At 32.9% G+C, this 13,301-nt stretch overlaps 1 protein-coding gene across 3 annotated transcripts in view; it reads left to right on the top strand.

Annotated features, from left to right (window-relative positions):
• The window catches only part of adcy2b (adenylate cyclase 2b (brain)), a 167,732-nt gene that overhangs the window by 129,915 nt on the left and 24,516 nt on the right, over positions 1-13,301 (top strand). For all 3 annotated transcript variants that reach the window (XR_015515971.1, XM_087294514.1, NM_001099987.1), the window contains exons 15-17: positions 3,726-3,810; positions 9,840-9,977; positions 12,070-12,186. Coding sequence is in view for 2 of the 3 variants with exons in the window: in XM_087294514.1 (XP_087150640.1) it covers positions 3,726-3,810; positions 9,840-9,977; positions 12,070-12,186 (340 nt within the window). In the remaining variant the exon portion in view is untranslated. The remainder of the gene's footprint in view (positions 1-3,725; positions 3,811-9,839; positions 9,978-12,069; positions 12,187-13,301) is intronic.

The following is a 13,301-nucleotide window of genomic DNA, read 5'->3' as shown; positions in this document are numbered from 1 at the left end:
TGCAGCTGATCGTCAGATTGCTTCTTCACTAACGTCACTCTAGAACTAGCATTTAAATGACTCCCTAGCATAAGTATTGAAATGTCTAAGTGATGACAAAATAGATGATTTTGCTCACATTTTAAGATTAGAACTGTGCCTTCACAGCGAAGGCTGTGAGAGCAGCAACGTTCACTCTGGCCACCCTGGCGACATTGCTGTCCCACCGACTAAAGCTTCAAAATTTGCAACATTAATCTCACATTTAAAAGAGCTGTTGGAGCAAGTCGATGACATTCCCACATAAAAAAAAATAGGTTGTGTCTCTTTTATCAAATTAATTTAACTATGAATGATCAAGTCGTTGCATGTGTTGTGTCTTTGCTCGACTATATCGATAATATTTCCATATGTATAAAAGTACTCTGAAGCAGCAATACTGTTTTGTATTGTTGTTATGCTGTAATTAGCATGAGATTCTCGCTAACAAAAAAACATATATAACATTAATGCACATCGATAACTCACCAGTAACTTTTTTAAATTATGTCCCTGTAAGAAAACATCGTGAAAAAATGGAAATCCTTGGGAACAACTGTGACGGAACCAAAGTTCACAGGACTATTTTCTTTGGACTCCTCTCAATCGGTGGACTTCTACATTCCGATTGCTTGCCGCTGAACTGCATCATAGCTCATTACCATACAGTTGACTTGATGTCAACTACGCCCACATCAGCTAAGACGCGTTGCTCTGCTTCGTGCCTCTTATCACTATCAGCTTCCATTAAAAATGAATGACTTCTGGCTACTTTGAATCTCTCGCTGCTTTTGGTGTAAATGCACAGTAAGGCTGAACGGCAGGAAATGCCATCAGTCTACAGAGATCTCCCAGTATTTCTCTGTTGCAACTGGTTATTCACAAAAAATTAAAACACTACTAGATTATTCATTCATTTTTTCATACAGTTTCTTTTCGGCTAAGTAATTTTAACTACAACTAGATTACTATAGAATAAATACAGCCATAAAAAGTATAAAAGAGAGAGGTCAACCTAGAATGTCACTAACCTGTTCTTTAATGATTTGTTCAGCTATATTAAAAATTCTTCCCCTAAGTACTTATTATAGAACAAATGTAACGTCAGAAGAATGTAGACGTCAACTGTAAATTTATTAGCTTTTTTCCTCAATATGACAGGGTGATGGCCAAAGTCCCATTCGAAATTATGCAAACATATCAATATCACTATCTTTACTGCATAGTTGCATTCTCGCCTAAAATAGTCTTAAAAGTGCATTATGCTGTCCAACAGCTGCAATGTTCGTCAAACTGTTGTGACTTTGGTCCTCTGCTTGGCATTCAGAGTAATACACAAGGGTGAAGAGGCTGGAACAGTGCTAATAATATATCCCATGACTTGACTATCAGAACCAAGCAGGGGTGCGTTTCCCAAAACCATCGTTAGCCAACTAAGGTCGCAAGTTTCGTCGTTTCAAAAATAGTTTGTTGATTTGCCATTTCCCAAATCTGTTGCACCAACGAACATTTGCAAGCTGCGTCACAAACTTGAGCACTCGAAACTACAGCTCTGGAGCTTTAATTAGAAAAATAGTTCCTGGCTGTGTTCTATTCCCGTTTATCCCCTATGCCCTATTCATTTAGAACATTCTAATATTCAAAGTTGGACTCATTAAAAATAAAAAATCATTAAGGTTATCTCTCTTCGGTGTACCTTTTTTTACAGTTCAGTTTTAGCGATCTTCATGTTTACAATTGTGCTCCCTTCACAGTGCACTTTGAAAACATTGATGTCATTTTAAACACAGCCTCATAGCGAAATCTTTAGGCGACCTATTATTTAAAAGCGGAATTTGTTACGTCTCCAAAGCTTGTGAAAACAAAAAGCATATGTTAATTCTTTTAATTTATAGTGGGTTATTTATTAAGGATCTGTACTGTATATGACATTGGCCTGGTGGTTAGAACTTTCGGCCTTGGTTTACATGTTTCAAATTGTAAAAGTAAAGTTTATTAATTAATTAGTAAACTAATTACTTAACAAACTTTACTTAATTAATTAGTAAAAATAATATTCAACTTAATAATAATAATAATTATTATTATTATCATCATCATGATGATGACATCATCATCATCATCATCATCATTAATAGTATTGATATTATTATTAAAGTATTTAAAGTATTTTAATTTCTAAAAAATAATAAATATTACATTTCATTTTATAATAGCCTCATTATTTATTTATATGATTTATATTATATTAGAATGCGTGTTTGCTTTTGTAAGTGATATGTTTTAAAATAGAATAATAACTTCTCAATAATATTAGTAAAGCAAACATAGGCCTTATATGTGCCATTTACATATATTTCAGTTAATATGGAAAGTGACTGCATGTTTTTACCAAATCTAATATTGGATTTTATTTTAAACGCGTGTATGTGTAAAACAGTATAATTTGTACAAAGAAATTATGTGTTTTTCTTTAAAGTAGTTACTCCACCCAGTTTAGAGTGTCATTATGGGTGTATTACGTTATAACTAACGTGGTTCAAGCAATTGATCTGTGACAGAGAAACTAGGGGTTTTGGGAAACACTTGTCACTACATAGTTCTTTTCACAAACGATGCATCGCACTATGATAGTTCAGCCACAAGTTACGTCGTTGCTAGGGAAACGCACCCTAGAGCTGTTATAAATATTATATATATATATATATATATATATATATATATATATATATATAACTATACTGTGCACTAAATGTGAATATAACCATGTGAAATATATTTGTTATTTAATAAAATAATATAGTTCAATGAAATGACTACATCTGAACTTTAAACAACATTCACAATTTAAAAAAATCTCAACATTTAATATTGACTTGTTAGAAATTATTCTAATTGACCACCTAAAACGTCTAATAGATGGCAAAAAACACACCATGGCAACTTATAAGTAGGCTGTGGAAAATTTTGCTAAAAATCTGTGTATTTCTGCGGAATGATTTTGGGAGTATCATAACTAAAACCTTAATATATGAAATAAAAAAATTATATCTTTTTAACTTTTATTTAATGTTTGAAATGCAAATCCACTTAGATTCACTTTTTTGGTAAACAAAGCAATTCTCTCATATAATATATCTACTAAAGACAGAAAATATTACTGTACAAACTGCATTTTAAAAAAATCAGATGAACATTTTCTTTTTAGTCAATAATATTACTGTAATTAATTTGAAAACTGAATAAATATAGATTTACACATATTTACTCAAGTAAAGAAACAGAATTAATGATGGGCTACAAATCTGCGGAATTCTGTGCATGCAGATTCCGGGTGGACATACTTATAAGCAATGTACCAACCAACTTTATTTCAGCATCAACAGTATAAAAATGCAAGTTTATTTTGATAAAATATGGACAAATCACTGGGTTAAAATTTGTCATGTATCATTTTAAACCAGCTTTAACCCATTGCTTGAGTTTTGGGCTTATTTTACCAAAAGTGTTTCACAGACAAACACTACAACAACAACAAAAAATAAACATTTTATTTAGAAATTAAGTTATTCACACTTGCTGAGAAGTAGTTTGTATCTTGTGTGTGTGTGTGTGTGCGTGTGCGTGTGTGCGTGTTTGTGTGTGTGTGTAGTATAGATGACATGTCTATGTTTTTGGAGTATGGCTGATGTTTTTGTCTCTGTCAGAACCACCGTTCTTGAAGTATCGTTTGGAATGGCCTTCCTGCTGCTCGCCTTGATCCTCTGCATTTGTTTTGCCGGTCATATACTGGTAAGTGCAGCTCGCACTTTTAGAAATGTAAATTAGTAGCTTTTCCGAGACTGATTGAAGCAGATTGTCTTTTCTTTTTGGTTCTATTCAGTTGTAGACATGTTAAATGTTTTTTTTTTCTTTTTTTCATTTTCCATCAGGGAAATAAGTGTGTACTGAAATGTCATTTAATAAGTCAAGGTTCTCCTATATTTGAGACCCTCATCCTGTTAGAGAAAATGCCATACGGAGTGGAAAAAAACACCATATCAAAACAAGATTGAAATTTCCTTGTTTTAGCCTAAGGGAAACCATTATTTTTCTGCTCTTAGACAGGGTTGTCTATAATCAAATTACGAGCTACTTTGGACCTGTGGAACATAAATGGCTTAAGTAAATGTCACCTGTATATCTCTCCATTTTCTTTCCTCTGCTTTTTCTTTCTTCGTATATTATGAAAGCTTACAGCAAAAATGGCTTATTCAATATTCAAAGGCCTGTACATTCACTCCTGGGAAATCTGTCAAGAGCTTGCTCTGGTCATATCCCATCACAAATCAAAAGAAAGTAATGAGGAGTTGTTTTCCTAAAGAAAATTAAGTCTATTTTTAGGACCATTAGTGGTTTGTCACATGCAAGTAAGGGAATATTATACTGGAGCCCATTTACTTTATTTACAAAAACAAAGCAGAGAATTAACATAACAGCTACACACACATGCAGTGTTGGGTAAGTTACTTTTAAAAGTGTTATTAATACTAATTGCCTCATTAAAATTGTATCTAAAGTACTTTTCTAATTACTTTTTATGAAAGGTTATTTTATTATTTTTTATATTGTATATGTATATTTTTGGCTATAGCCAAAAGTATTGTTGGGGTCAAAATTGTTAGTTTTACTTGTATGCAAGAAATTATTTGCATAATACATAAAAATCATGTTCAGTGAAGATATTTTGTAAACGTCCAATTGTAAATATATCAAAACTCAATTTTTGATTAATATTGATACCCAGCAAATACACATTGTCATAAGACATTAATATTAGGTTACATTTAGGTCACCAGCGTCTAAGAACAATGTTATTTTGACATCCAATAACAACATGAAGTGGTGTTGATATTTGGTTTATTTTAGGTTGTGTTGGAAAATGACCAAAATCCAAAGTCGAGCCAACATCTTAAACCAACGTCATACTGCTGTCAAGTACTGACATTTATCCGTCTGGTATGGCAAACAAAATCCAACCAACGTCTGATAGATGTCATTTGTAACGTCCATACAACGTCAAGCTGTAACATCATTAGACGTTAATATTTTGTTGTTTTTAGGTTGCGTTGGAAAGCAACCAAAATACAACATCTTTCCGACATTGAACATAGACGTCGACCTGGCGTTGGGTTCTGATGTCAAGCCAATTTTCATTTCCAAACAGAATGATACGTCTGATGTCATGTTGACGTCCTGTGCCTGCTGGATGTATGCATGGCTAAGAATTTAAATACTTATTACATATTATTATATTATTATAATTGTATATATTATATTATTATATTACATATTTATTATTATCCAGATTTTAAAAAATTATTGTATCTCAAACAAATATTGTCCTATTCTATCAAACCATACACTGATGGAAAGCTTGTATATTCAGCTTTTACATGGTTTCATTTTGTTGGTTTGTTTGTTTGTTTGTGTATTTGTTTGTTTGTTTGTTTGTTTGTTTGTTTGTCTGCTTTTGTGGTCCACTGTCACAAATAAGGAATTTAATTACTCTATACTACTTGAGTCAAATACTTATTTTAGTGTCATTGATATCACCAGAATAATTCTGTAAAAAAAAAATTAAAAAATAAACATTATATGTACTAAAACATGGAACTTTTCAAATGAGGCCATATTTCACACCTACACAAGTATATTGTTATTGACTACGTTCTTTCTCATTTTGTTGTTTCTTAAGCATGTACAGTCATCTTGATACATGTGACTTTTGTTATAGGCCTTCTTTTTATTTTTAATACTAAAAATGTTTATTAACCAACAATTCAGCACATTAAAATGCTTTCAGAAGCAACATGTTTCAGTATTAGCTTTCAAAAAAATATGTTACAAACAAAAAATACATTCATTTTAAATTGTAATCACAATAATAAAAGTTCTGTTGTATTTTTGTTTAAATAAATGCAGTCTTGTTAACCTTAAAAGATTCATTACTACAACAATAAAATTAATTCTTAAAGACTTTTGAGTAGCAGTGTACATAGCATTATTTTTAAAAATGTTTTTCTTATTTTTTATATTTCTTATATATTAAATTACAAATCATTTTAATTCAGTATTTCTTACTGGATTATAGTAATGATAATCACTTTGTAAATACTGAGATTCTTATCATTAGAAATTGGGTCATGCTGGAAACATGTTACAATGCTAATAATATTATTGGTCTTAAAAACCAAAACAAACTAGAGTCAATACTTAAAAAAATACCTTTGGAGAAGCATTACATGAGGCTCTCATATTGTCATGTTGCTGTAATCAAAGTAACCTGTTTTTCTATGTATTGAGGCATCAAAGGTATATTTTTAGAAGGCTTGAGGGGTTTGAATGCCATTAACCCACCAGTGTGACATGATTTGTCCCCAGTTTGTTAATTAGCCAAGCTGTTTCACGTCATGCTAACCCAAAAACACATTTTTTTTTTTTATTTTAGTGTCAAAAGGAAAGCAGCTAGAGTGAAGATCATTTTTACTGGGTTATTTTTGATCTAATTTTTCTACTGTACAGCAGCAAACTCAAGTCCCTGTGGGTTTGGGGGTGTTGGGTATGAAGGCCAATTTTGTATTTTGAGTTTCTTTTATGAAAGGCTTTCTTTAGTTTTCACAGATACTGTTAGTGTCTAGAGTACTATGGGATTTATTTAAGAGTCTTTCTCAGTTTTTTCCGCTATTTACCTGATGTGAGAGTTCAAACATCTCGTGTTCAGCCCACATGTTTACAAATACAAAAGAGAGACCAAGGTTATCCAATAGAAGTGCTATGTTTAAATAGCAAAAGCTGTTTTTTGAATAGATGATGCAATGAACACATGATTGACTGGTGAGTGGGTTTTGTCAAGTTTTTTCTTTTTTTGTGTGTTGTGCCTCTACCTCTATTTCTTTAGTATTAAAGTGTTCTTGCACACGGTCTAGGTTAAGTGTTTGGTAAAGTGCTGTTATGTTGCAGTTCCACTAATACACCTGCTGACAATGTAGAATACACTGAGTCATGGAGGGTTATAGACATTATTTGAGTACTTCAATCAGATGTACAAGGTGAGTTTTACAAACAGATCTCAATTTCTTCAAGGCCATGAAGTCTTTCAGATAAAATCATGTGGAGGCAGGGGTTTGCCCTTTCTGCGTTAGATTTTAGATTCACCTGAAGAAAAAACAAACAAACTGAGAATTCTGTCATGACACAAAAAATTTGTGCTGTTTACTTTGTGTTAAAAAAAAATGTACACATTGTTTACTCAGCCTCAAGTGGTTGCAAACTTTTATAAATTTCTTAATTCTGAACACAAAATGGGATATTTTGAAGAAAGCATTGTGGAAACCCTTTAATCACTGACATCAATAGTTGCAAAAATAAATGATTTAATATACAAGTTGAAGTCAATGTTTACCGGTTTTCAACTTTCTTCAAAATATCGGCTTTAGTGTTCAACAGAAGAAAGAAGCTCAAAGCTGTTTAGAACAAGCGAAGGGGAAATGATGACAGGATTGACTGGATGAGGCAGGATTCAGGATACATTTTCACCCATCTCATTTCCTTTGAGCTTTTAAACAAGTCACTATGAGTGTTGAGGCTCCTTGTCACTTGTTTGTTTCCTCTTTCAAGTCTATTTGCATATTGATATTTCACTTTAACTGAGCATTCATGTTAACACTGTGTTACAAGATTGTGGTGATATAATTTCTCACTTGCCTTAATGGTTGCTGGACTATTTTTCTAGCAGCCTGTAATGCAATGTTTTTGTAAAAATGAAATTTAGTATGTGATTTTAGTGCCAAGCCAGTGAGCAAGGTTTTCAATACACACATACTCATAACAGTCACTAGTACTAAGCCATTCGGCAAGGTAGCCCAGGCACACATAATCAAACACACTAAAATTTAGTCATTCAGTAAGGTAGCCCAGGCACACATAGTCAAACACACTAGATATAAGCCATTCTGCTAGGTATCCCAGGCACACGTAGTCAAACACACTGCAATTAAGCCATTCGGCAAGGTAGCCCAGGCACACATAGTCAAACACTCTAGATTTAAGCCATTTGGCAAGGTAGCCCAGGCCCACATAGTCTTTTTCTCTAGAGTTAAGCTGGTTGACAAAGTAGCCAAGACACACATATGCCCCTTTTTACACAGTGATACTGGTAAATTACTAGCAATGTTACAACTTCTCTTTCCAAAACATTGGTGAAACTAATTTACCGGTATTTTCAAAAATGGCCTGATCACACATGATCCCTTTCCGGAAAATTGCCGGTAATTTTCTGAAAAAGTATGTATGTGTGAATAGGAGGTCCGAGGTACTATTAAGCCTTCAAGAAAGATAGCCAAGCCACACATAGTCCAGTGAGGTAGTATTAAGCCTTTCAGAAAGGTAGCCAAGCCACACATAGTCCAGTGAGGTAGTATTAAGCCTTTTAGAAAGGTAGCCAAGCCACACATAGTCCAGTGAGGTAGTATTAAGCCTTTCAGAAAAATAGCCTAGCCACACATAGTCCAGTGAGGTAGTATTAAGCCTTTCAGAAAGGTAGCCAAGGCACACATAAATAGCTTTTTTACACCACAGGCTAAGCTATAAACAAAGATGGATACAAATACATTTTAAAAAATGATTTTGTTATAAATTATATTCTCTTATGAATATTTACCATTATTTGTTTGTTTGTTAAAATGGTCTGTTCATGTTAAACTTAGGAAATATACAGTAGTATGTATATTAGACTGTGTAAAGTCTAAATTGGATTTTGTTAATAGAAAAAAAGAGCAAAAAAATAGCTAACATTAGCTACCATGCTATCAACACCCATTGACTAGTAAGAAAATGTAAAATTTTTTAGAGCCGTTACTGCCTTGTGCTATATTACCCCTAGGTATTAACACTAATAATAACATTCAATAAGCAATTTCTAATAATATATTTTAGTACTTAACCTTAAGGCATTTTGGGCTTCAGAAGCAGCGTATTACCTTAGTTGTGTTTTGTTTGTTTGTTTGTTTGTTTGTTTGTTTGTTTGTTTGTTTGTATTTATTTAATTTGTCTATTTGTTTTTCCAGTTGAGTGTTGTCAGTCACATGATTTTGTTTGTATCTTGACAAATGTTACTAAATATCTGGTAATCCACTTAGGCTTGGGAATCAAAGTTCTTGTACTGTTTGAAAATAAAATTATATATTTTTAATTAAATTATTAAATATTATTAAATATTTGATGTAATATTTTAAAATACAAAATAGTATCTTAAACTTTTTAATAACAAATAAGATCTGATTATTTTTATACCCATATTATATAAATATCAAAATTAAATAATATTTTAAAGACATTTAATCAAAATATTGTCCATCTCTTGCTATAAACTTACTAAACAAAGACTATTTTGAATACACAAAGGATGGGAAAAGTTATCTCAGAGAGCTAGTAAAATTGCTTTTGGGTCCAAGGGGAGTCTGTCTCTGTGGGGGATAAGATCCATATCAACTGTGTTTCGTGAGAGAAGTAGTCCTCATTTCAGTCAGTTGCATTTTTATGAAAATAATAGAAGTAAAATGAATAGAGAATGACATTTAATGTTGGCTTCAACTCAAAGCTGATATAGATGCCCTTTTTATTGTTATATATTCACTCACTGTGAAGGAATGTTTATTAATGTGTCTCTGACTTGTGGGGCACAATCATAACCTTGAGCGTTTGAAATAGAGGCGGATATGCTAATGACGTTGGTGGGAGTTAAGTCTTGTTTTATTTTCACTTTTCTCTTGTTGCCGTAGCAATGGGGCAAAGCTGCTTCCTGCACAATGCCCAGGCTCCCCAGCTCCTCTAAAGTCATCACCAACAAGCCCTGGATACGACTCGCGCTCACTATGGCAACAACTGCACTTATCCTAGTCATGGCCGTATTCAACATGGTGAGCACCACTACTGTCTGATACCTGGTCTATTAGTTAGATTGGAATGCTTTTAAAATGCTTGATATAGAAATGACGTTCACTACATCACCTATTCAGTACTTCATTATTACTCATTAAGATTATGCTCAGTTGCAGTAATATTTACTGCTGGTTTTAGTTATGGTTAAGTCAAGATTGTTAAGAGCCTGCTAGCTTTGTGGCTCATAAATTCAGGAAAGTCTTCAGTATAATACACATGGCAGAGGTTTTTTTACCCAAATAATGCTACAAAAAATATCACTGTTCAATTAAAGCTCTGTTTTAGGTTGCAATTTAGTGTGTGTGGAACACAGCGGGACACCAAGTACAGAACATTTATTGATGTGAAATAGGCATACTGTTAAATTAGGCTACAAATTATTTGATGTATCATCCTGTGCCATAATACATTTACACTTTTTCATGCTAAGCATTGTGTATACAGAAAAAAAGAATGGGACCAATGACTGAACCCTGAGGAATCATGTGACATAAGCATTAACCCATGTTTTAGTACACTTAGCCTCTAACCATGTGAAGCTTTTGTGTATTTGAAAAACTGAAAGGGACCAAGAACTGAACCCTGAGGAATTCCTTAATATAGATGTGACATAGGTAACATTTACCCTTAATATTATGACACATCTGACTGTACGATAGTATAATTACAGTTTAATTATCCAAAGCATTTGTCTGTACATAAAACATAACCGATCCAAAGACTGAACCTTGTGAAAATGCTTGGGAAATGTGACATAGGCACTGTTCACATTCAGTTTTATATAACATATCAAACTGAAACATGATACCAACTACAAAAGTTTTGATTCAGCATTTGTTTTTACCGCAGTGACTGTCTCATATGCACATTAACGCACAACACTAAACGGCAGATCTGCATGAATAGAGGTGCGCACTTGTACAAATCTACATTTGTTGACAGACTGTTTAAGCTACTGTTTGAATTATGTGAATTATTGGGCCGGCAATTTTTTATTGGATGAACATTTTTTAGTCTTATGCCTTACGGAGAATATAAAAATACATTTCGATGATTTACTGTAATCATTACTATTGGAATATTAAGAGACTTTCAACCAGCACAACAAAAAAATGTTTCTAAGCATTTGTCGTCATGACTTTTTGTCACATACTTTTTTACAGTTTATACCTTTTTAATTAACTGTTGATGATTTTCATTCCTATGGCACATATTATATATATATATATATATATATATATATATATATATATATATATATATATATATATATATATATATATATATATATTCAGTATTTACAAAAATATGACATGACACATTCATTTAGACAGTTGGTTGATAAATCAGGCAACAGAGTTTTTGGCCCAGTTGGAGGGCTTTATGGATTCTGTGGTGATTCACAGCACAAGCGGAGTAGAATTAGTGGCATCTGTGTGTATGATTTCATCATTGTGGCTAGTATCGGTGTACCAGCGCTCTCATCCAGTATGGATCAAATTATGTTATCCCTGAAATGAAGTGACTGGCTGTTCATGTGGGAGAGGAACACACAAGCAATGCAACTGGATTCTTGGGGTTTTCAAGTTGATGTTATTTGAATCCACACAATATTAAATGTTAAGCAGATCAGCTGGGCTTGATAAAACATTGATATTTTGATGGCTAGCAGTAACATTCAAGTATTTAATTATGTTTTAAGTATTCACTGTGGTTCTATATTAAATGAAATGCAATTGAAGTATTTACAAGTCCCATACGCTACAAATCAACATGCTTCTAGCATCTGAGTATCTTTTCAATTAAATCCTTCAGCTTCTGGACAGAAATAATATTCACAAAAGCTTCTTTTCTGCTAAAATTGTCAACAGGTCATCTTTTCTGCTTTTCCCATCTGCTTGCAGCCTATTGGTTTTCACTTAATTTGGCACTTGTGTAAAAAAAAGGTGTTATAAACTTGTGTTGAAGCATATTTGTTACAAATCACAACAGATGTGTTCAGCTTAGAGTGATGGTGTCTTTCTGCTGTGATATTCTTAATTTTTTTTTCTCCATCTGTCTGGTTTTAAGTTTTTTTTAGGTGAAGACAGGATGGTTGCATCAACTTCACTTAATATTTCTAACAGCAGTATGGATGGGCCATATGGTCAGATCACAAACTCCTCAAACAACAAGTTCTACTTGCCTGTAAGTTGCAACAAACTTTATCTCGTGCCTGTTTTTGCCACAAATCTTGCTATTTTGTTTTTCAGGAAAAAAGTTTAACCCGAATAACCACTGATTTACAGACCCACTTGACAACAAACAGTAAATTCTCTGTTAAGGCGTGGGTTTCAAAATAAGAAAAGTTGTCTGTATCTTCAAAGAACGGACGTGAGATGAATCATGAGCATCATGAGATAAACCAATTTGTTTCACTTGCATCATTATATAATAAGCGACTTTATACTGTGCATGATTATGTATGGCCACTCTGTAATTATATTTCACAGCTGGAAAAATAGTTTTCTCCAACACTGTATAGAGCTTATGTGAAATTAGATCTCTGCAGACATCGAGATACCACACAAATGTGTCCTCAAGCATTTTCACACAATATTACTTTACTTGGAACATCTGTTTTGTCATATTTCAAGGGACATCAGATGCTATTTATGAATAGAATCAGAGCCTGAAGTTAAACTCCAAATGTGTCAAAAATAAATAGATAAATATATAACTTCATTTCATTTTTGCGGCAAGCCATATATATATATATATATATATATATATATATATATATATATATATATATATATATATATATATATATATATATGAGCAATATCACACGAGTATATCACACAGTGCGATATGGCTGTATATCGGCAACGGTGGGAGGCGTGCGTTGGTGCCCCCACCAGTGCCGATATACAGCCATATTGCACTGCTACGAGTGTGATATTGCATTTATACAACAGTTTGACGGCATAATTGTGTATATAAAAACTAAATCAAACATGGAGAGTCTCAAAAACCCTTTTGTATGAGGAACTACTTTCTTCCGGATTCAAATCATAAGCTGACAGTTTAACAGTTAAGCGTGCATCTTTTATACTTTAGATCTGTAGTGTCTGCTTTTTGCTGGTTGTATGTGGGCGGAGTAATACACAAAGGGTGAAGTGGCTGTAGGAGTTCTGGTATTGCAGAATATTGCACAGCTATCAGCCAATCAGATTCAAGAACCAGACAGAACTGTTGTATAAATATATATATATATATATATATATATATATATATATATATATATACATACATATATA

The sequence above is a fragment of the Danio rerio genome, chromosome 19 (genome assembly GCF_052040795.2).
Source record: "Danio rerio strain M-AB ecotype USA chromosome 19, GRCz13ab, whole genome shotgun sequence".
NCBI classification, from domain to species: domain Eukaryota; kingdom Metazoa; phylum Chordata; class Actinopteri; order Cypriniformes; family Danionidae; genus Danio; species Danio rerio.
This window is presented reverse-complemented; position numbering and strand designations above follow the sequence as displayed.